We start from the raw sequence: 24,312 nt of genomic DNA, 5'->3' as shown, positions 1-24,312 counted from the left end.
AGTTTTTTAAGAAAAAATAAAAATAAAAAATATTTGTAACTGTAAATTGCGTAACTACTGTATAATCATTTTGAAAAAAATGAATAAAACATGAGACCTATATAAAAAAAAATTTAAATTCTTTTTTATAGTGAACCTCAATTTTTTTTAAAGTAATTACACAAGTTTACGTGCTTCATAATTATACGTAGAATTGCTCAAAGGTAAAATAGAGCTCCGTTTGTATTCAAAATTGATCTCAACTTATCTCATTTAATCATTATAAATTTTTAAAATTTTTATACAAAATATAATAAATAATTAAATTTTCAAATCTCAAAATAATAATAATATTTTTTTTAACATATAACTTTTATCTCATCTCATCTCATCTCAACTTGCTGTCCAAACCTCACTTATTTTACAATTCGTTTATGTGGCACTAAAATAATAAATTTTAAATCTTTATTAAAAATATTGTATAATTTTATTATAACATGACAATACCAAACTACAAGAAGTATTAGCCGCTTTACATTCGGCCCGCCAGATCCCAATACACCTATTCCAAAATTTTAAGTGGGTCAGTTTCAAAAAAAGAAAAAAATAAGTATTAGTCCCACAATGGTTATGCTCTTCAGGCCCATCCAACATATTATCTTATTATTCTCTCTTTGTTTGGGCCAGGGCCCATTTTTCGGAATAGAAAATAATCCTCAACAATTGGGTCAAAGGTTTTTAATTGGATTGGATTTGGGTATGGCTCAGATAGGAAAACCATTATAGCTTAGCTTATAGCTAGACCATTTAAATTTTTTTTTAAAAATTAATGTTTTCAGACGAAACATGGATCTGATCATGATGATCACGTGTATCTCTCCTCAATTTTGATTTCCTATTCCCTATTGATCACGTCGCATGAACAAGACATGTTCTTGGTTGCTAGAAAATTCAAACTTCGAGAGGAAAAAGACAGTTGGGGAGACTAGGATCTCTTAGAAAATTCAATGGTCAAATCATTAGGCATTACGTCCTTTTCACTGCCCCCAAGGAAAAACGAAAAAAACGGAGTTTTGAAGATTGTTGTGCTGGCTTTTCATATTGTCGAGAAAAGTGTTACGATGACGTGGATATTTTATAAAAATAAATTTATAAATTAATATAATTTTATATAATATATTAAATTTATTTAATATTAAAAATAATTTTATAACCTAAAATGTTTCTCTATCGACCTGCATTTGGTGTGATTTTTGATAACGCAGATGCATGTGATCCGACTGAAACAACAGTATTTGATTGGATTCAATTAAATTAGTCAAAGACGGAAGATTGGTCAATATTTTCATTTTTTTTTTTAGCTTAATTATATTATGAACTCATTAGGTAGAACTTATCGTTGAAAACTAGCTTACAAGAGAATGGTGTCTAGGGTCTTATAAACCATCAACCAATCTCATACTTAATCGATGTGGGATCGTAACAATCACCACACTCCACAACCGACGTTCACTGCGGTCTTGACGCTCACACGGAATGGCTATGCGTTAGGTCTTTTCTTAACTCCGGACGAATACTACTATGCCGGCATCATCCCGTGCCACACGATTGCAACCGTCGCAATATGACCTTAGACGTGGGGTGGTTCTAATACCATTATTATGAACCCACTAGGTATAATTTATCCTTGAAAATTAACTTACAAGGAAATGGTACCTAATGGCTTATAAACCATCAACCAATCTTATACTTAATCGATGTGGGATCGTAACAAATTAATTAGTCAAAGTCATGGGTGTCGTGATTGGTATATATGCCATATGGTTTTTAATGGCTAAAACTGATGGATATATGTTGTTGCTCAATCCAGTGGATGGCAGAGGTACGTAGTGTTTTCATGATGTTCGTGACGTTATTTGGCTTGAGGACCACTGTCATTACGATGATGATGTGTTTTGAAGGACTCTAACCATTATATACATCAAACCCTACATGATCAAGCTAGCTTGGGGAGCATTTCATAGATTTATTAATTAAGCCTTTTAAGGACTCGAGGATTCAATTTCTGAATTATAATCCATCGAGGTTTTTCATTTTGGGAGGTCATTGTGAAATATTTCTGATGAGAGCGATATAATATTTAAATGATATAAAAAAATAAATAAGTGTATATATAATATATTATAAAAATCAATATATAAAATAAAGTAAAAAAATTAAAAAATAACTTAAACACATCACTTTCTTCCGGTGCTCTTTCAATTCATTATATATAATTACTCTATGTTTCTTCAAGCTGCAAGCAGCTAGCTAGCTAGCTAGATTGCCAATCAATTGACCCACTTCCGTCATTATATAATATTGTACTTGTTTGTTTCATGTTTAATTTTTATTGAGTTATTATATATACATTAATTACAGAGAGGCTTTAATTCAGTACGGGAAATCCATAAGACAGTAGTGCAAATTTATTTGTGTGCATGGGAACGTATATAGGCAAACATGCCAATAATATTTAATGAACATAAATAATTTGTACCAGATCTAGTACTCTAGAATGAATATCCAGTAGTGCTTTTAGGTCAAGAAACATGTGGAAATAAATGTCAATTTGCCTGTATACGTACGACATAATAATTAATACCTTGAGTTCTTCCGACCAGTAAAATTGCCAAGCACACTGTTAAATGGTTTCTCAAAGTGATGATGATGATCGGACTTGGCCGGAAGTTTTTAACTTCTAAAAGGTTGGAGGCTAGGATATATATGAAAAATATATAATATATTCAAATTCATGCATATTGCTGCTTTAAATTTTCATTTGGATTTAGAAAGTATTTATGTTATTATCATTATAAATTTTTTAAAATTTTTATAAAAAATAAAATAAATAATTTAATTTTTTCAAAATTTAAAACATAATAATATTAAAAAATAATTTTTTAACAATAATTTTTTCAACTTTTATTTTTTATCTAAAATCATCTCATCTCATCTATGAATTTAAATCAACCCTAACATGAACATCGTAATTAATGATTAATTAGAAATTTTAATTACTATAATTTTTTCCTCACAAATTACCGTTTTTCTACGAATATGATCATCAAACAATTAAAGTACTTTCTAATTTCTTTATAATGTTTAATTAATTCCCTTCTTTAAGATCTAATCATAATTAAGATCCAATCATAATTAAGATCTTGTTAAATTAATTGCATACTTCTCATCCATCCATCCAATGCGTATATAATATTTCAACGATTTCGAGTAAATCATAACTCATTTTAATTCAAATCATTTTAATACAAGAGCTTTGACAGTCCGCATGCCTTTTGTCTGGGTGTTCATGACCTCGATCGGGTATATCTATAGCTATTTTAGAACTACTATTATCATGATTCATTTAAAACATATTATAATTAACTTACTGATCATGCATCGATCTTATCATATTCCTGAATCAAAAAATGATCTACCGGAGTACTGTTCAAGTACGATCGAAGAAATGAAAGATTACTGACATATATGCATGCATGGCCAGGTTAATTTGGACCATATTAATGAAAAGGAGGAAGGAGTTGTAATGACATGATCAATGATATCATCGGCAGTAGTACGTACTACTACTGTTGAAACTAAATGTCGGTCATGATCAGATATTGCACAATTATTATGGAGGGCCTGTAAAAAGATGTTGAACAAAGGACAATGATAGATCTAAATGCTGCAGACCTAAGACTAGTTATAATCGATACCAACGATCGAGTAATGTCGGTCAAGCTGGCTTCTGCATTTATATAATATATGGAAAATATCTCACCCACAATATTTTTTTATAATATTTTATATAATTATATTTTAAATAAAAAATATTTTTATAAAATATCTTATAAATATAACATGAATTTCCGATAATTCTTGATCGATCAGTAGTAGTACGTACGTAGTAATATTGGTGTACGTAATAAATTACTGTAGTGACATCATGTGAATATGGGTGAAGACTGATGATCAAGAACCATGCATGCATGCAGTTCCAAGGACGTACAGTATATCTAGCTTTTCCTTTCCTCAAGACTACGACATGATCATCAACCTAGCTAGCTAATATATAATACATGCATGCTAACATATAATACATGCATGCAGGTTGCTTTTATAATTTGTGGGTTTTTATTTTTTTCTTTTGTTTTTAAAACAAGACAACTCTTGAGCAATAATTCTTTTTGGATTGTTATGACTTATGGGTTGGCATACTGTTTCGTTGATTATACATTGGAGACGGAATCGATCAAGACTGACATTTGAGCTAGCCCGGGCAAAAGTCCCTAGCTAATCTGCTTTAATTTGGAAGAAAAAAATATTGAACACTATGATCTTCAGAAACATATATGAGAAATATTTAATAAGTGAATTATGGGTTTACTTTTAGGAAAAAGTTATTCCTATCGAGAATGGCTCCCAATTTTTTTGTTTTTTTTTTTACTAAATAATTAAAAAAGTATTTTTTTTAATGAGTTTGTGATTTGTTTTAAATAATTAAAGTGATTTAAAAAATATTTGAAAGAAAAATGCACAAAATAAAAAATAAAAAAAGTACAAAATGCACTTATCGGTGGATAGTGTGATCGGGACATCTCTTAGTGATTCTAGTACTCTTCTTACTTTTATATAATCTTTTTGTATCTATAGAACTTATATATATACACACACTTCCATACAGATGTAATTCCCACTTGATCTAAATTAGAGGATTTTGAAATGTGTTTTAAACAAAATTCATTAAGGTCTAAAAAATTGTCACGTTTCAAACTCGATCTCCCTAGATATTGTGGCCGTACGTACAAATGGTATTTTAAAACATTATAACAACAGTTTATAACATTAATCATATAGATCACTTAAGTTTTGGGTTATCATGATTGTTTGATCTTCACTAACATATGCATGCGTTATACATATGCATGTGTATATATATATATAATGTTTTTTGCATGTTGAAAATATATTTTATATTACTTATATATCAAAGTTCAGATAATTATATATGAAATCATAGAAAAAACCATCAACCCCTCCACTAGTTTTATTTCTCAAAAAATGCACATTGCTCGTGGGAAAAACAAAAAGGAATACGCATACGGGCTGCAGACAGTACACACTACACACACCGAGTATTTAACGTACCATTACTTAGAAATGCATTAATGTTATATTTATGATTACTATTTATTACAAAGATAAATATTTTAGTCTTAAAAAGATTTTATAAAAATAAATTTTAGATTGTAAAATTATTTTTATTGTAAGATAAATATAATAAATCATATTAATTTGTGAATTTATTTTATAAAATTTCATTAAGACTGAAGTAATTCTCTTTTCAAAAAGACAATTTAAACCCAAATAAATTGCTTGGTTTAAGAGTTATCTGAGAACCTCAGCAAAAAAACCCAAATTTAAAATGAAAATAAATTAAAAGGTATTTTTGAAGAAGTACTAATGCTATATTAGGGTAGTAAAAAATTAAGAGTAATAAAACCTAATTAAACTCTAGTGCAGCTACAGTACTCACTACATTAAAACTCTAACCTTAGTTTAATAAAATGCCTCATGTAAAAATTGATACAATCTACTTGGAATGAGTTTAGCAAAAGTCCAACATTCAAGACGAGCTTAATTAAAAGATAAAGATTTAATTTTAATTAATTTGATAAGTTATGGAAAGGATAACAATATGACTTAAAAGTTTTGAACAGTTGAATATTAAATATAAGTTTTAAATAGATAAGTTTCATATAAGATTTTTATAAAAAAAATAGATTTTACTATTAAAAAAATTATACTTTTTTCTGTTGTTTTTACAAAAATTTACATAAAATTTATCTTTTTAAAATTTATACCTCATTTTTCAAAAATTAAAGAACATAAAAACAAATGCATGTGCTTGGGATGCCTGTCTGTCAATATTATCTCTCTCTTTTATTTCATTTATTTATTTATTTCCGGGCATTAAAGTTGTAGTCTTCTGTCTTTCCATTTACATTAAAGGTAAGCAGCTTTTTTCTAGCTTGTCCGATTATCTGATCTGCACTGCAAATATCAAATTAAATGAAAACCGTACCAACTTGTGAGTGTTGGAATGGATACGTGTGTGTAAGCAGTTGGCATGAGCATAGCTCCCTTCCGATTAGAAATATTATAATTTTTTAAAATTTTTATATAAAATATAATAAATAATTTAATTTTTAAAAATTTTAAAATAATAATATTAAAAATAAAAATTTTAATAATATTTTATTCCATTTATCTAAAACTATCACGTCTTACCTTGTTTAATAAAACATTAGCAGCAAAGCAGGTAGCAGCATATTAATTGTTCGTGATTTCCTTCTGTTTTTTATGCACAAGTCTGAATAAATAAAGAATTATTTTTTAGAGTCGGTTACTCTACCGTCAAATTGACCGTTTTTAATTTTTAATTTGTTTTCATTTTTTTAATATATTTAAATATTTTAAAAAAATAAAAAATACTTTCATATATTTAAAATTACTTTCTTAATCACTAATTAAAGAAAATTGACATACGGTCAAATTAAACGTTACAATTGAAAGGTAAAGTAATTTTTTCTTATTTATTTATAAGTTCTGATATATAACTTTCATCACATTTCATATTTTATTTTTTTTGAATTTATTTTTTTAAAATTATTTCAAAATTTTTATTCATTATTTATATAATAAATATTTGATAAAAAAAATAATAATAATTAAAAAAAAGGTAAAGAGTACAGTATAAAGAGATTATGAAAATTTTTTGATTTTTTATAACCGAAACTTTGGAGAGGGGGAGAGAGAGTGCAGAGACAGATGATTGGAGGGGACATCAAAGAAGGCGTACGGCATGTTTTTCAGGCAGACAAGACGGGGAAACACTTAAGTGAGATAAACACTTATTTAGGGCTGGCTACCTGATCAATGGTCCCTCTCCTCTGGTTTCGATGTGCACCTATCTATTGCTCTGTTTCTTTCTTTCTCACCTTTCCAATATAAGTCAGTCCCTCTGGTCTGCTCTCCTCCTTTCTCTTATCTCTCGTATCAGCTGTCCCTTCTCTACCTTCCCTACCTATATTATCATTTTTTTTTTCTTTTGGAGAGAATTCTTCTCGTCATTTGTTTCCTATACACTTTGACTCGTTTGGATTTAAAAAATCTTTAATCGTATTTTATTTAATCTCATCTTATTATTATAATTTTTTAAAATTTACATATAAAATATAATAAACAAATCTCAATTCAATCTTTTCAACTTTTAAAATAAAATATTATTCTAACAATATTTTATTTAACTTTCATCTAAAATCATCTCATCTCATTTCACAATTCAAACCAACCCTTTGATAGCATTTGAATGTTGAGTTAAATTGAATTGAGTTGAGTTCTTTATGAATAGTAGTGAGTTTAAATAGTAGAGTGAGTTTTGTGGAGCCCATCTAAGATGAATTTAGATATATTTATGATAAATTGAAAAAAGTTGTGGGTTCCACGTGTAAACAGATGTTGAGTTGAAAAATATTATTGGTTCTACGTGTAAAAAAGTTTTGAGTTAAGATGAGTTTAGTGATTTAAAAGTTGAATGTTTAGATATTAAAAAATGTCTAAATTTGAACTGAACTTAGATGAGCTGAGTGCAGTCAAGGCACCAAAAGAAGACCCTATTTGGATGTTGAGCTGAGTTGAGATGAGTTGAGTTCTTTATGAATATTAGTGAGTTGAGATGATGAAGTGAGTTTTGTGGAGCCTATCTAAGATGAATTTATATATATTTATGAAAAATTAAAAAATATTGTAGGTCTCGCGTGTAAAGAGATATTAAAAATTGAGAATAATTGTGGGTTTCACGTATAAAGATGAGTTGAATTGAGTTTAGTTTAGTTTAGTTTAGTGATTTGTGTGTTTGGATGTTGGACTTAACTTAAAATTAAATTGAACTGGTTTTATCTCAGTTTATTACAAATTCCAAACAGGCCAAGTTTAAAAGTTGAAATTATCTTAAATTTAAATAAATATTTTCGGCCATCGAGAGTTTTTTAAAAATCTGAACTACATTTCATATTATCTAGAATGAGTCGTGCTACACCTGCCGAGGGTTTAGCATGATGATGAGTCTCGATAAGGCCATTTAGCATTTTTTATTTTATTTTTTTATATCTTTAAACATTTAAAAAAAATTCACAATATCATTAAAAAATATTTTTTTAATTACTAGACACTAAATAAAAATAAAATAAAATAAAATTTGTATCGAAACCCATCTTCAGGACAACTAACATTTCTCATTTGAAAAATCAAGGTCGGGGAAAATGTATTTTTTTATTTATTTAAAATTAAAAATAATTTAATATGTAACATTTAAATAATTTAATTTTTTTTCATTAAAAAATTTATAAAACTATTTAAATACTTTTTAAGACTGTTAATGCAACCTCAAACACACTACTCTAAAACATGACAAATGGGTTTCGTTTCGTGTAAAGGGACTCCAATTTACACAGGAGATCAAGCCTAAACCCATAAGAATAACCCATATCGAGTCAGATTTTGCATTGTTTGTTAAATCCCAAAAAAAAAAAAAATTAAAGAAATTAAATGTGTATATATACACGTACATATAGATCTTGACCAGATTTACCCTCCTTTTTTGTCGGATCCCATTTATATCTTCCCTTTTTTTTTCTTTTTTTTTTTTAATGTTTTGCCTCTACATATATATATATATATATATATATAAAAGTAATACTGAGTAAAATTCTTAAATAGACAAATTTTTTAAAATTTTATTATAAAAGAATGGGTCTTACTAATAAATAATAAATTTTTTATATTTTTTTTAAATACGACCTACTATTTTACAAAAACTTATATAAAATTTATCTATTTAAAAATTATACAAATTATTGCTCTATATATATTGGAGAGATCATATGTGTTTTGATGTAAGAAAAATTATATACATAAGCCTCACACTCCTACACACCACTTAAAAGTATGTAAATTTATTCTTTTAGCTTCATGTTTCATGAAATATGAAATATGAAATATGAGGATAAAAGAGTAAAATCATATATTTTTTAAGTGGTGTGCAGAGTGTGAGACTTACGTGTAGCATAACTCTTGATGTAATTCACCAGAGATATTGGCTGCATATGAATCATGTTATACGAAATTTCTTGCTTCTGCTTTGTCAGTGCGACGAAGATGAAGAGTTACACCCTCAAAGTAGGGGTGTGCAGAATTCCGAGAATTCCGACTCCGTCCGACCTCCGCTCCGATGCCGACTCCGACGGAGTCGGAGTTGTCGGAATTCGGAGTCGGAATTCGGAGCTACTCCGAATAATTATTCGGAGTCGGAGCTCGAATGAGCTCCGACTCCGACTCCGAATTTTTTTTTAAAACCCAGCTCCAAAACGACGTCGTTTTGAAGCTGGGTTTAAAAAAAAATTTTTGAACGACACCGTTCCACTTAATATGGAACGGCGTCGTTCCATATTTCCAAGTTGAAGGGGCTTCTTCTTCACGTCAAGCGTCCTCTTCCTTTTCTTCTTCTTCTTCTTCCTTCTTCCTTCTTCACTTCTTCTTCCTCCTTCACTTCTCTCTCGCGTCTCCCGTCCCAGTGACTGAACCAGTGAACCAGTGAAGTTCAGAACACCGTTCGTCGTTGCTCCTCCCTGCCGCCGTCCCTCTGTTCAGCTTCCAGCCTTCCACCTACGGTGAGCCCTAAATTTATGAGCCCTAAATTTAATTCAAGCACGTCTCTTATGAATTGGAGCCAGTAGTTGTGATTCTTGTGATTCTTGTGTATTGAATATTGAATATAGTCCCCAACACGGCGCTCAAAAACATGAATTTTACATTGTTTTGAAGACTTGCGCTCGAGCGATGTGTCGAGCGCAAGTCGAGCGCACGTTGTTTTGAACATTGGCTCGAGCGATATGTCGAGCGGAAGTCAAGCGAACCTCTCTGGAAGAGTTCTGCTCGAGCGCTACGTCGAGCGCTCATCGAGCGAACCTCTCTGGAAGGTTCTGCTCGAGCGCTACGTCGAGCGCTCATCGAGCGAAACTCTCTGTATGGATTCTGCTCGAGCGCGACGTCGAGCGCAGGTCGAGCGATCCTCTCTGGTAAGCGACGTTCTGCTCTGGATGGATTCTGCTCGAGCTCCACGTCGAGCGCACATCGAGCGAACCTCTCTGTATGAGTTCTGCTCGAGCGCCACTTCGAGCGCACATCGAGCGAACCTTTCTGGATGGGTTCTGCTCGAGCGCTATGTCGAGCGCACGTCGAGCGAACCTCTCTGTATGGCTTCTGCTCGAGCGCACGTCGAGCGCACGTCGAGCGAACCCATCTGGATGGGTTCGTCTGAGTCAAGCGCACATCAACCGAACCTCAATGTAATAATACATCGATACATGTATTATTATGATACAATAATACATGTCCTATTGTATAATACAATAGCCTAGTTTATTTTTAAACTAATTTTTTGCTTCTAATTTAATTTTTTCAGCTTCATTGATTGTGATATGGATCCTAGACATAGTGGAGATGATCGTCCACAAGGGGATGTGGCGGATGCCAATGCTACAACTCCTACACCGGTGGGTACTTCCACCCCTAGAGCCACATCTAGCCACATCTAGGGCAGCTACATCTAGAGCAGCTACATCTTGTGCGAGTAGTCGACTCCCACTCCCAGTTGATATAGAGGATGAAGATATGTTCAACGAGGAAGAGGAGATGCCCATTGAGCAAGATCAACCACCACGACCTTCTAAAAAGAGGTCGTGGACATGGGAGCATTTCACCAAAATACCTGGTGAAATTGCGAACCCAGTGGCAAGATGTCATTATTGTGGATCACTTTGTGGATGCCATTCGAAGAAGCAAGGTACCAGTGTGTTGATAGCACATCTAAATGGTTGCCAACGATATAAGATAGCGAAGGGATTGCAAGCCACTGATCAGACCAACCTCAGTTACCAAACTTCTACAGCCACTGATGGTACACAGACTAAGAAATTGGTCATCCCTCAATACAGTGAGAAGATGTTGAGGGACATGCTTGCAGAGATGATAATTACTGATGAGATGCCATTTACCACAGTCGAGAAAAGAGGCTTTCGAAAGTTTCTAAATTTTGTTGAGCCACGATTTCCCATTCCATCACGGTATACAGTGATGCGAGATTGTATGAAGAGGCATGCGAAGGACAAGGAGGAGATGAGGAAGATGTTTATTACCACTGGCCAGAGAGTGTCTTTTACGACTGACACATGGACTTCCATACAGAACGTCTGCTACATGTGTATCACGGCACACTACATTGACAGTGAGTGGATTTTGCATAAAAAAATTATTGGTTTTAAAGAAATTGTGGATCATAAAGGTGCATCCATTGGGGCGAAGATGGATGATTGTTTAAAGGACTGGGGAATTCGAAAAGTGCTGTGTATTACAGTTGACAATGCCAGTGCGAATGAAACAGCAATTGATTGGTTTAAGCGGAACACGACGGTGAGAGATGATGTCATTCGGGCCCACGAGTTTATTCACGTTCGATGTTGTGCTCATATCATTAACCTCATAGTTGTTGAGGGATTAAAAGAGGTTCATGATTCCATAACCCGAGTCCGCAACATTGTACGATATGTGAGGGGTTCCCCTCAAAGGCTTGCCAAGTTTAAGGCAATAGCAGAAGATTTGAAGATTGAATGTTCTAGTATGCTGTGCTTGGACGTTCCGACTCGATGGAATTCTACATACATGATGTTGGATGTGGCACAGAAGTACCAAAAAGCATTCGAGCGGATGGAGGTCGAGGATGGGGGCCTGAGGTATGCTTTGTTGGAGCCAGCAGGACAGGGGCTCGGTGCGCCAGACGCACATGATTGGACCAGTGTGAGTTATTTTGTTGAATTTTTAAGAACTTTTTATGAGATAACCATGCGACTATCTGGATCCAAATATACGACTGCGAACTCATTTTTCAGTGAGCTCTCAGAGCTTCACTTCCAGTTGGAAAATAGTTGTACTGACTCTGCTGGATTGTTATCTGATATGGCTACGAGGATGAAGATCAAATATGATAAATATTGGGGGAATATTGAGAAGATAAATAGATTGCTATTTGTGGCTGTGATCCTTGACCCTCGAGTTAAGTTGGCCGTTCTAGAATTTTGGGTAAATTCCGTCCTCGGGGCAGTGAAGGCTGGAGAGTTTATTAGATTGCTAAAAAGTGATGTTGATGACTTATATCATCACTACAGTACTAGTGCTCAGCCTTCATCCGCAGTTGGTAGCTCCTCACATTCGAGGCCGACAGGATCGACAGTTCCCTCAGGTGATACTGACCCATCTGTAGGGGTTAGAGGCAATCGTGTCATACGGCAGTATCATCAACTCATGTCAACAAGGAATATTATGCATTGTACATCTGAGGTTGAACGATATTTTATGGAAGCTGTCGAGGCACCTAGTGATGTATTTCAGTTATTAACTTGGTGGAAAGTTAATTCCACCAAGTATCCAGTCCTTTCCCGTGTGGCCCGAGATGTGCTAGCCATTCCTGTCACTACGGTTGCCTCAGAGTCGGCATTTAGCACTGGAGGTCGCGTGTTGGATGCTTATCGGAGTTCATTGTCACCGTCAACCGTGGAGGCCCTCGTTTGCACACAGAATTGGATAAGTGAAACGCCCATTGGACTAGATACCGTTGGCGTTGATGCCGAGAGCTATAGGCTTGAATCGGGTAAGTTTATATGCTTTTTAATGATGATTTAATTATTTTTAATGTTTCTAACTTCTACTTTTTATGATTTTATAGATCTAATTGTGAACCCTAACATAATTACCGATGATTGAGAGTTTGGAACGGACGCTACTTGAGAGTTGTGATGGAGTTGAGAGAACCTCATTTCTTGGTAAGAATCAAATTATTCTTTTACCGTATATAATTTTTTATTATCAATTTTTTTTCATCTATTGATTGCTATTTTCTATCTTCATTTCAGGCGTGACCAATGGAACATTGGGGTTTGAGTGAAACCCGTGTTTAATTTTTATGTAATTATATTTCAAGACTGAGTCATATTGTTATTACGTTATAAATGAGACTGTTATAACTTATGGCTGCATCATACATGTTATTTACTTTTTAAACTATTTATATAGTTATATTTATGTACTTATATCCCGAGCAAATACGTGGGATAAGTACTCTTTATTCTATAATTTCTATTAGTACTTATCCATCATCTCTCAAAAGTTTATAATTTATTATCCAACTGAAATTAATCGAATTATACAAATTCGTACCATCATTCTTTTCTATAAAATTTTAAATTTGTGTAATTTTCAACTCATGAGTCATGAGCACTTTTAATGCTAAATTTCAGGCGGACATAAAACAAATTAAAGATATAATCAAAATTCAGTAACAAAATCAGAACGAATATTTAAATTATTGAAAACTCTTGAATAAACTAAATATTTGTAGATGGTTAACTTTTAAAAAAATATATATATGTTGCCCACTATCTGAAACGAAATTGAACAACAAAATTTAAATAATAATAATAAAAAAAAATTCTGAAATTGAGTTCGGAGTCGGAGCTCCGACCTCCGTTCGGAACTCCCTCCGAACTCCAGTCGGAGATCCGATCGGAAGTCGGAGCTCCGACCTCCGTTCGGAGCTCCGATCGGAGGTCGGAGCTCCGACATCCGATCGGAATCGGACTCCGACTACGTTCGGAGTCGGAGGAAAGTTTTGGCTCCGAATCCGGTCGGAGTCGGAGGTCGGAAATGACAACTCCGACTCCGTCGGAGTCGGAGCCCACCCCTACCTCAAAGTACAAATAGTACTTACGAAGAAAACAAAACATACGAAGCTGCTGCCTCTCTCTGCAACAGACATTGCCTTCAACTTCATATTATTAATTGAGTTTTATTATTTATCATCTACACATGTTATATATTATATTTATTATATTTATTTTTAATTTTTAATTTTTCTTAAATTAATTGAATTATTTAACTCATCATTTATATACCACATATTAATTTGATAAGAAAATAATAATAATAATAATAAATTATGCATTTGAAAATATTAGAGATAATCTTGATGTTTTCAATCGACTTGATATACCACTCAAGTCTTTAAAAATACAACTTTGGATAATAGTGTGGTATATAGAGTTTTTCATATATAAAATATGTAAAAAATACTTATATTTAATGAACTTTAATTTGTCAAAATATTTTCAATAAAGTTATAAATTAATATATAAATAAGTTATCATATTATTTTGTGAGAATTGTTCATATATAGTTCATTAAAAAAATATTTTTGATTGGTATCACAGAGGTGAATTGGTAGATCTATTAATTTTGCCAAGACACTTAGCAGCCAAATATCTGCACCATGGGACTCTGTTTAGTACTATAATAGTTTAATATAATTAGAAAAGTAATTAGTGATGCGGATTTATGCAAATCATAATACTCAAGGGAACATCTCCGGAGAGATGTAGCCCGAAAATCTACCGAAAAGGTAAAAGTTGTTTTTTTATTTTATGTATTTTTTTAATCATCACAAATATTTTTTTAAAAAATAAAAAATTCACAACACTACTAAAAAATACTTCATTAATCATTAAGTAAAAAAAAAAAGACTTCGGGACACAAATTCGGAATCCAAATTCGGGTCCTAAAACATTTCTCAAAATTTATTTTATTTAAGAAAAGAATAAATTAATTAATCTAATCACGAAGAATTTATTAATATAAATATCAATAAAATAAGACCAAACTTGACCTATTTTCCTTGGTAATTATATATAAGATGCAGTTTGAATAATTAGTTGAGATGAGAAGAATTAAGATGAAAGTTAAAAGTTAAATAAAATATTATTTTTAATATTATTATTGTTTTAGGATTTGAAAAAGTTGAATTGTTTATTACATTTTGTGTAAAGATTTGAAAAAATTGTAATGATGGGATAAAATGAAACATTTCTTGTATCCAAACTGGGCCTAAGAGATTTTTGCTACTTCTATGGCAAAACTCGATGCAAATGATACAAAATTATTCTATAAAGAAGCCTTACACCATACATATTTAATTAACATGTCATTTTTATTATTCTATTTAAACACACACATATTTAAGTATTAAAATATAAGGTAAAAAATGATAAATAACATATTAGTTAGGTGAACGGTGGTGCAAGGTTTCTATTTAGAATTTCTCATATGATATATTCTATTTTCTTGCATATAAAATTTTTTTAATTTTATGTGATTTGTTAAATCTATTAAATTATGTAATTTATAAATTTACTTTCTTATAATAACTATGCAATTAAAGTATTTCTCAATTTAAAGAGAAATACGTGAAGTGGCTTGAAGATAGGAATTAGGAGGGAAAAGAAAAGAAAAATAAGAATAACACAAAAAAGAAAGGAAAAATAAGAAGGAAAGGACAGGCGTGAAAGACTTCTCAGATAAAATCCTTCGTCTGCTTACTTCATTTGGCGCTCTCTCTCTCTCTCAGACATGCGGGGGATGAACTGATGAACATTGATATGGGTCTGAGTCCAAGTAACTTTTAATTGTATAATGAGCAGAGGTCTTAACGTCTTCTTCTCAGAAGAAGATGGCTCTGCAAGAACTTGAACCCCGAAGGCTACTAAGCCCTCCAATGCTCCTTGATGCTCTGTTCTGTGAGGAGGAGAGTTTTGAGGAAGAGAATGGTGTTGAGGAAGACGGGAGTGAGAACACTGATGAGAAAATGAAAAAGCACTCACTTTTTCGTTTCGTTCTGGTAGAGAATGACATGGCATGGGATGATGATGAGCTTGTGTCCCTAATCTCTAAAGAAGGAGAAACCCATGTGTGTCTGAGGAGTCTGATCTCAGATGAGTCTCTAATGGTGGCTCGGAAAGAGGCTGTGGATTGGATTTTGAGGGTTAAATCGCACTATGGGTTCTCTGCTTTGACCATTTTGCTTGCGGTGAATTACTTTGATAGGTTTGCTTCAAGGCCGACGTTCCAGAGGGACAAGCCCTGGATGAGTCAACTCGTTGCCGTGGCTTGCCTCTCTTTGGCTGCCAAGGTTGAGGAGACCCAAGTGCCCCTTCTTTTAGACCTACAAGTATGTGATATTTATTTATGCATGTGATATTTATTTATGCAATCTGTGTGTTTGTTAAAATGTGATGCTGTGTTTCTTGGACTTGTCATATTGATAAAATGTGGGGTTCTGTGTTGTTTTTAGGTGGAGGAATCGAAGTATGTGTTTGAAGCAAGGACTATTCAGAGAATGGAGCTTCTAGTGCTGTCCACTCTTCAATGGAGGATGAATCCGGTGACCCCAATGTCCTTCTTTGATCACATTATCAGGAGGCTTGGTTTGAAGAACCACTTGCATTGGGACTTTCTGTGGAGGTGTGAGCGCCTTGTTCTCTTTCTCATTGCCGGTAAGTTATAAAACTGTTCATTGCTTTGTTTCTAGTCTTTGGGATAGTTCCTACGCTGCCTATACCGGAGGAAGGAGTATATTCTTTGCGATCTTCCTTAATTTCTAATTGTGCCTTTAATATTGGGCTTTGGTTCCAGATTCGAGGGTTATGACCTATCTTCCTTCTACGTTGGCTGCTGCAACAATGCTCCATGTTATTGAGGACATTGAGCTTTCTAATCTACTGGAATATCAGAACCATCTTATGAGCGTACTTAAAATCAGCGAGGTATGTATCTAATTATATGGATTTCTATATTTTAGCGTCACTCCTACTTTTGCAAACATGTTCCGAACTTGATGATCTATGAATTAAGGGCTTGATGATGCCTTAGCAGGAAAAAGTAAATGAGTGCTGTAAGCTCATCCAGGAGATATCAGAGAGCCATGGCCACTACATTCACAATCAAAGCCGCAAGCGTAAGAATGTCTCCATACCCAGCAGCCCAAAGGGCGTTATTGAAGCGTATTTTAGCTCTGATAGCTCCAATGACTCGTGGGCCGTGGCATCATTGGTTTCATCGTCCCCAGAGCCTCGTTTCAAAAGGAGCAGAGCACAGGATCAGCAAATGCGGTTGCCTTCACTGAATCGTGTGTCTGTTGGTGATCTTAGTAGCCCTCCTTAAGGGTTCACTGTCTTAATGTCTACTAGTAAACATGGTACCATTGAACTCCTCTTTCGCATATTATCGGCAATCTCTCTTTTCAACCTGCAATTATATTTTGTTCCATGATTTATCATTGCAGTCTGGTTGAATCTGTGACAATGAATTTGTAGATCACATCTGACTCCCCATTTTCTTATTTGGGTTGGGAGGTGCCGTGGTGGTTTAAGAATTAAAAGAAAGGCGGATGTGTTTCTTTGGTCGACTCATTTCATGGTTTCCCTTGACTTCATTTTTTGATGACTTGAATATGACATACTTATACACTCCAATACATTCTCTTTATCTGCATTTATTGCTTTTTTAATACATGCAAATCACTCGTATTAGGTGCTGGTGGAACTTTAATTGAGAAAGGCAATAAAAAGTCACTGATTCACATTTCAAATGAACACGCTAATTACATGGTAGATTTTCAAAGAAAAAAAAAGGGAGAAAATTACACTCCACCTCGTCTGTTTTTGTAATTTAAGTTATTTAACCATCAAACTATCAACGTTGTCACTTTGCCCTTCAAGTATTTTACCACCTCATGAAATGCTCACCATCAGACATGAAAAATAGGTGAAGCGGTACAATCTTAAAAATCTTTAGAACTTTGATATTTTAATTTCATGTGCAAAAGTAGTACTTTGTGGAAGTAAAGTGTATTTTTTTACTCTAAAAAAGGTCACTATTGCACACTTAATAGTGATCGTTCCTAAAGGGAGAAGCACTCCCATACTCCTTTCTCTCCCTTCTACCCTTCCTTTCCCTTCCCTTATTTTCTCCAATTTGCTCACCTACCACGCTCGTGCCCCACAAATAGAATATCCATCTGTTGATCCACCTTTAATGTAATGATCGGTCGATCCCCTTTCCCACAGGCGTGGTCATAGAGGGACTGCCTTGCGGCATTTGTTCTTTTCAACCAATTTTCGAGAGGCATACCTTATCTTTTGTTGGTAGTATCCTGCGTCTTTCTATCGTATGAATTGCTTCGAAAATCCCCTTTCATAGTGGCACTTCTAGCCCTTGTAGCCAAGAAAAGATGAGTCAAGTTAAACTTGTTGACTCTATTTCCCATTTCTTATTTGTGCTGTGATTGCTGTTATGAGATGTTTGTTGGGTCCCCTTGCTTTTGTATTTTATTTTCATCAATGGACACTAGCTAAAAAAAACAAAAACAAAGAAGTGGTTCACTACTTCTGTATCACCCGCGGAAGGGGTTGGATTGTTTGGCAGATAGATCCATTGAAATTCCTAACACCTAACATTTATAGTAATCAAGTCTTTAGATTAGGTAACTAGATTTGAGAGATCTTTCAAAAAGGTGAAACTCAATAGCAAAAGTCTTAGTAAACTACAACGAAGTCCATGCAGGCTGACAATTTGTTCCTGCTCCGAAAACATCTCTGTTTCCCTCTCTCTTCTAGAACTACTTAGATTAAATTATAATAGTGTAGACATGTCTGTTGTGTTAAAAATTTATAAAATAATCTATTGTCTTACTAACGTATTCTATATATTCTGTCTTACATCTATAAGGAATCTTTTATGTGGATAACTGGTCCAAAACGTAAGCTGTTCTTAGCATATAATAAGCTGGACTGTGGATGCTAGAAAAATATTATTTAGAATGTCATTTTATTCTTAGTTTTGTAACCCTGATTTTTTGTTTTAATTGGTAAATAAAATAGTATGCCATCTAATTCTGCCTGAGTTCTTACTGTTCAGATGAATTAAGAGTATCCTATTACGACATTATATCAAGTCTGCCAATTGTATGCCGTAGAGCCTGTTCTTTGTTTTGAAGTAAGGTCTTGTATGTTATGGGAAGAAGAGTACCACGTGATTTACAGCAGGTCTTTGCATATAGTTTGCTGTGCAATTTCTTGTGCACATTTTTCTAATCTAGCTAGAGTATTATATAAAGATATGAAACTTCTCGGAATGCAGGGGTAGGCTAATAAGATGCAAAATTATTGTTGTATTGTTTATTGACCAATCTAACAAAAATTATTGTTTTATTTTTTTATTAACAAGACCCTTTTTTTACTATACGGTGGTACTTCAGGAAAGTCTATATGCATGAATAGTACAAAGGATAGTAATTGTTTTGTTAGAAAAATTCTACTCATCGTCCTCACATTACCACATATAATTTTTTTTCTCGTATCAGATATGTGATATATGAATGATGAGAAGAAGAACTCAATTAGTTTAAGAAAAATGAAATAAAATAAAATTTTAAAAAAATAAAAATAAATCTGATGTATGGTGTGGTGGCTTGACTTTTTTTTTAATTGGTACAAAGGATAGGAAAGATATGAGATTTCTTTATTGTACTAGGACCCTTAACCAAATTCAACCCTGAAAAAAGTAATAGGTTGAGGGAGGCTGAGAATAGAAGTATAGAAGTTGGGTAACCTTTAGAGCTTGCGGGGACGTCGATCTGAATCAATTTTTGTATTGGAACAATGTTTCTAGTACAGCAGCCTGGACCGAACAAAAATAGGTTTTCTGCATATGCGTTTTGATTGTTTTAAGAACTGACGAGGCTGAAACGATTGAAGGTCGAAGAATATTGGAGATTTTCATGGTCGACAATGAATAGGTTGTGCCTTTTTTATACGTTGTGAGGATTTCTTGTTCTTGTGGCACTGCTATGGCTTTAACGCTTTAGTTTGTTGTAGGTTGGCATGGATTGACTCTTATCTTCCGTCACAACTCACATTTGTGTGCGTGCGCGCGCTCGTTTGTGAGAGTTGGATTCTCTGTTCAAACTTAAAGAGAAGAGAACTGTTACATATATATATATATATATATATAAAGAGATTATATAAAATAAATTTATAAATCGATGTGATTTTATGGAATTTGTTAGATCTATTTTATAATAAAAATAATTTTACAATCTAATATATCACATCAAGCTATATCAGTTTGTAAATTTACTTTTATATAATTTTTACGAGGCTAAAGTATTTTCCTAAACAGAAACTAAAGCTACTCGGTGGATGCAGCAAAAGAAAAGTTATTGAAAACTAGGCTCCTATTTACAGCTCGTTTGTTTTCACAGATGAGATGAGATTAAAGTTAAAAAGTTAAATAAAATATTGTTAGATTATATTTTTTAATATTATTTTTATTTTGTGATTTAAAAAAATTGAATTGTTTATTTTATTTTATAATGGAAGTTGAGAAAGTTGTAATGATTAGATGAGATGAGATATTTTATAGAAACAAACGAGGCTCGCAACGTTTCGATAATGAGATAATCTCATATAATCTGTAAATAGTAGTAAAAAAATGATGAAATAATAATGATAAAATATTAAATAATAATGAATAATATTAAAAAGTAGATAAAAAATAATAATAAAATATTAAATAATAGTGAGATAGATTACTCCGCTACTCAAACACAACCTTAAATCTAGATTTAAGGAAACTCCATTGGCCCTTGCGTTTAGTAATGGTTGTGTATTTATTTCTTTTGTCTTTACTTTCTTTAAGGGACATTTAGTTTGTTCCATGATTATATAATATCTTTATCTTATTATTATGATATCCTGAAGAACCAAAATAAGTGATACAGTACAGTAGAGGCAAGAGATGGACATGATGGAACAACACTGAATAGTACACATTTGAGACAGACAGCATAACTCTGAAGTGGTTGGGGGAACAGCTAGAAATGGTTTGAAACATCAAAAGAAATTGTCAAAAGACTAGCACTCCCTTGTTGAAATTAAGAACCAGCAGAGCTACTTTTTTCATGCTTTAGACTAGAACTTGAGCCCTCCCCCGGGAAGCAGCCACCTAATTTTAACCATATGCAAGTTTAGCCCAACTGCCTCGGCAATTTAAATTTTGATGGAATAGTTGATAATAATATGCTGAAATAGTTGATTATGTGGTTTTATGAGAGTAAATTCCCAATTTTTAAAAACTTTTTAGTATAGAAATACTTGAAAATTCATATAGAATAAAAAGTATGCCTTTATTGATCGATGCCCATGGCTCTGTTTTTGTTTTAAAAATTTTGTTAAATTTTTTTTTTTGGATCTTTTAAATCTTAAAAAAGAAGTATAATTTTATGAGCTTCGCTACTTATCATCCCCACACACTACACACCATATTTTTTTTTAATTTTTAATTTTTTAATTTTATTCTTCTTAAACTAATTGAATTATTTTACTTATCATCCATATACCACATATTTGATAAGAGAAAAATATTAAAAAAAGAAGAAGAAGAAGAGTGGTGTATGGAGATGATGAATATAATTTTTATTATTTTATTGGGTGTCTATTATTTATTTAAATTAAGAAAAAATAGACCATGCCCTTCGATTTCAAAAATGCCAATGTATCTGAGTCTTCGCCTAAAAAGATTGGAAGTTTGTAAGTCTCCAACTAATTCAAAAGCACATAATTTTTAGACCTATTTTCCCTTTTCTGTTGGCAAATATTAGTAAACTGTGCATTGGGACCCCCACTGGTATAGCACCAAACCGTATTGTGATTACAGTAGCTTTTCAAAATCACACACAACATACACATATAAAGCTTAAAAATATATGCCTTTATCACTTCGTAAAAGTCACAAAGTTCAATTGCAGGGTGGGTCGCTGAATCTTTATGGCAAAATGGCTCAAAAAATAAAGGTGCATAAGACCTAAATTTGTGCCTGAAAACAAACACAAACAAGAAAGGACAGTTCATGAAATGTCACTCTCAGCAAAATCATATCAATCAAAATGTTGTAAGAGGAGTTGTTAAATGGAAAGAGTCTGGCTTATCTTGCCTTGCTACTGATGTTGCTGGATAGCCAATCAAGTCCTTCATAAAGTCCTTGCCCATTAGTGGCACATGCAGGTTGGATGTACCTGTAGTTGTAAATTTCCAGTTCCATTAATTAAATTAGAAGTATGGATGTTGAGATGTTCTTATCCCATCACAAAACGTCCTCATATTAAAAAAATTTTACAAGCATTCATCTTTGTAATAGGGAAATACTTTATTTACAAAGAGATTACACAAAATTAATATCATAAACTGATGTGGCTTGATGTGGTTTGTCAGATTATAAAATTATTTTTATTGTAAAGTAGATCTAACGGATTAGATGAAACTACGTCAATTTGTGAGATTATTTTTATATAGTTTATTTGTAGATGTAGCAGTACTCTAATATGACATTTTGTGATAAGATGAGAGTTTTGTATCGGTATCTCAAGACTGACTATTTAGCAATTACTTAATACAGAAGATAGATTACCATCGGCGCTGGCGGAGTGAATGCAGGCCTAGTTTATCAGTGATTTCAGAAACAGTCAAAACTTTTGGAAGGTCCTGCTTATTGGCATATACTAGCAAAATTGCATCACGCAGCTCATCCTGCAGCAAGGACAGACGAATTCAAAGTGAACTTGAGTATTATTAGCAACGAGGCATGCATGCAACCTTGTAACAATGCAATTCTAGTAGCTTTTGCCATAAATTCTGTAGGAAACCAAAAGGGAAAACCCAAATGGATTCATTAATATCAAGTGTAAAGAAAGGTATAATCACCTCACTTAGCATCCGATGGAGCTCATCTTTAGCTTCCAAAATTCTCTCTCTGTCATTACTATCCACCACAAAGATAAGACCCTGGGTGTTCTGGAAGTAGTGTCTCCATAATGGTCGAATCTGAGCCAGTAGAAAATAAATTTTCATTATTTTGAGCCACGAATTTATATTCTTGAAATATGGACCCCAAGAAGATGCATTTATGATAACAATAATATGAACTAAGAGGCACGCCCAGACACAACTATGCATCAGCTATTATTCTCTCTCACACCCCGTACCTATATATTTTTGATAGAGTGTGAGGATATTTTTCATAGGGTATGAGGGTGTTTTTCATAGAGTGTGGGATGGTGAATAATGGCGGATGAAAATAATTTTTCAAAAGAAAATGTCATCTTTGTTGCTGGGTATTAGAAAAAAAAAAACAAAGAGATGGTTCGAAGGATCATGTATTGTACCTTGTCCTGCCCTCCTACATCCCAAACGGTGAAGCTAACATTTTTGTATTCAACAGTTTCCACATTGAAACCTGGCACATAAAAAATTAATCCATTATTCAAGATCTGATATTTTAGGGGAAGTTTTTGCTACTTGGTGTGTAAATACACCATTTATTGTGGACCAGTACAAAAAAATCAATAAACAAAAACTTTTTTATGGTAACTGATGTGTAAGATTGGCTAAGCAATTCATTTTTGACAAAACAGAGGGATTGGAGTATTGATTAGCCAGCTTTGTTTCATTGTTTCTTCTACTAGCTCCTTTGATAACACATCAATATACCCATATACTTTGAAGAAAAAAGTATTTGCCAAAGCTTTGAGGTAAAGAAACGGATTTTCCAGTTTAGAATAGCATGGTACAACATGATTATAAAACTTTGTCGCCTTAGCAGTTGTGATACCAAATCATGCGTAATAATAAGCAAAGAATAAGTACCAATAGTAGGAATTGTGGTGACAATTTCTCCAAGTTTCAGCTTGTAGAGGATGGTGGTTTTTCCTGCAGCGTCAAGACCCACCATCAGAATCCTCATTTCTTTCCTTGCAAAAAGCATCTTCACGAATCGAGAAAGTGCCAAACCCATATCTACAGCAGCTTCTGGTTTAAAGAAAAAGGGTAAATTCAAGATCAAAGTAGTTATAGTGCTTACAAACTAACACAATCTATGAAGAAGCAAGGAAAGAACTGGCCTTACATGAACAGAAAGAAGCTCTTGAGGAGGAAACGGAAGTTGAGCCTGCTTTCAAATGGGGTGTGAAGCAGAGGGAACAATAGAATCATATATGCTTTGTAGTTTTTAAGCAATTGCAAAGGGCTAAGGACGTGGAGTAAGGCATGAAGTGGCAAGAGAATATGATTCCAATTCCAAGGCGATTGGGGAAGAATAAAGCAAACTAGCTTTGTCTCAACTTTCGGTGGTTCCCATTCATTGTCACTTAGCATACATTTTGGAGCCATCTACTGTTGTATTGGTGGAAGCCAGGGGGGAAGGGGTGCAAGTTGTGCGCAAAAAAAGAACGTGCTT

At 33.2% G+C, this 24,312-nt stretch overlaps 2 protein-coding genes across 5 annotated transcripts; one reads left to right on the top strand and one right to left on the bottom strand.

Annotated features, from left to right (window-relative positions):
* Positions 1-15,513: 15,513 nt before the first annotated feature.
* On the top strand, positions 15,514-17,432 carry LOC109009114 (cyclin-D3-2). Of its 2 annotated transcripts, none has more exons than XM_018989483.2 (4): positions 15,514-16,192; positions 16,316-16,517; positions 16,657-16,787; positions 16,897-17,432. In XM_018989483.2, exons 1-4 carry the CDS (start codon positions 15,695-15,697, stop codon positions 17,182-17,184), a joined length of 1,119 nt encoding a protein of 372 aa, XP_018845028.1. In that variant the 5' UTR covers positions 15,514-15,694; the 3' UTR covers positions 17,185-17,432. The 2 variants fall into 2 exon arrangements, with proteins under 2 accessions (XP_018845028.1, XP_018845027.1); XM_018989482.2 differs by having other exon boundaries at positions 15,533-16,192; positions 16,894-17,432.
* A 3,551-nt stretch (positions 17,433-20,983) lies between these two features.
* On the bottom strand, positions 20,984-24,067 carry LOC109009116 (ADP-ribosylation factor 1-like). Of its 3 annotated transcripts, none has more exons than XM_035691747.1 (7): positions 23,978-24,067; positions 23,724-23,885; positions 23,243-23,313; positions 22,782-22,901; positions 22,489-22,607; positions 22,015-22,096; positions 20,984-21,027 (listed from the first exon to the last, which is right to left on the bottom strand). In XM_035691747.1, exons 2-7 carry the CDS (start codon positions 23,869-23,871, stop codon positions 20,989-20,991), a joined length of 579 nt encoding a protein of 192 aa, XP_035547640.1. In that variant the 5' UTR covers positions 23,872-23,885; positions 23,978-24,067; the 3' UTR covers positions 20,984-20,988. The 3 variants fall into 3 exon arrangements, with proteins under 3 accessions (XP_035547640.1, XP_018845029.1, XP_018845031.1); XM_018989484.2 differs by having other exon boundaries at positions 23,983-24,067; XM_018989486.2 differs by lacking the exon at positions 20,984-21,027 and adding an exon at positions 21,712-21,897 and having other exon boundaries at positions 23,983-24,067.
* Positions 24,068-24,312: the final 245 nt, after the last annotated feature.

Source organism: Juglans regia, chromosome 7, assembly GCF_001411555.2.
Source record: "Juglans regia cultivar Chandler chromosome 7, Walnut 2.0, whole genome shotgun sequence".
Taxonomy (NCBI): domain Eukaryota; kingdom Viridiplantae; phylum Streptophyta; class Magnoliopsida; order Fagales; family Juglandaceae; genus Juglans; species Juglans regia.
This window is presented reverse-complemented; position numbering and strand designations above follow the sequence as displayed.

Bases quoted from the DNA above. Each gene is read 5' to 3' on its own strand.
- LOC109009114 (XM_018989482.2), top strand. From the start codon at position 15,695: ATGGCTCTGCAAGAACTTGAACCCCGAAGGCTACTAAGCCCTCCAATG. The intron at 16,518-16,656 runs GTAAGTTATAAA...CTTTGGTTCCAG, and splicing joins TGTTCTCTTTCTCATTGCCG to ATTCGAGGGTTATGACCTAT. The intron at 16,788-16,893 runs GTATGTATCTAA...ATGATGCCTTAG, and splicing joins GCGTACTTAAAATCAGCGAG to CAGGAAAAAGTAAATGAGTG.
- LOC109009116 (XM_035691747.1), bottom strand. From the start codon at position 23,871: ATGGGTTTGGCACTTTCTCGATTCGTGAAGATGCTTTTTGCAAGGAAA. The intron at 23,314-23,723 runs GTACTTATTCTT...TTTATGTGCCAG, and splicing joins CACCACAATTCCTACTATTG to GTTTCAATGTGGAAACTGTT. The intron at 22,097-22,488 runs GTAATCTATCTT...TTACAACTACAG, and splicing joins TCACTCCGCCAGCGCCGATG to GTACATCCAACCTGCATGTG.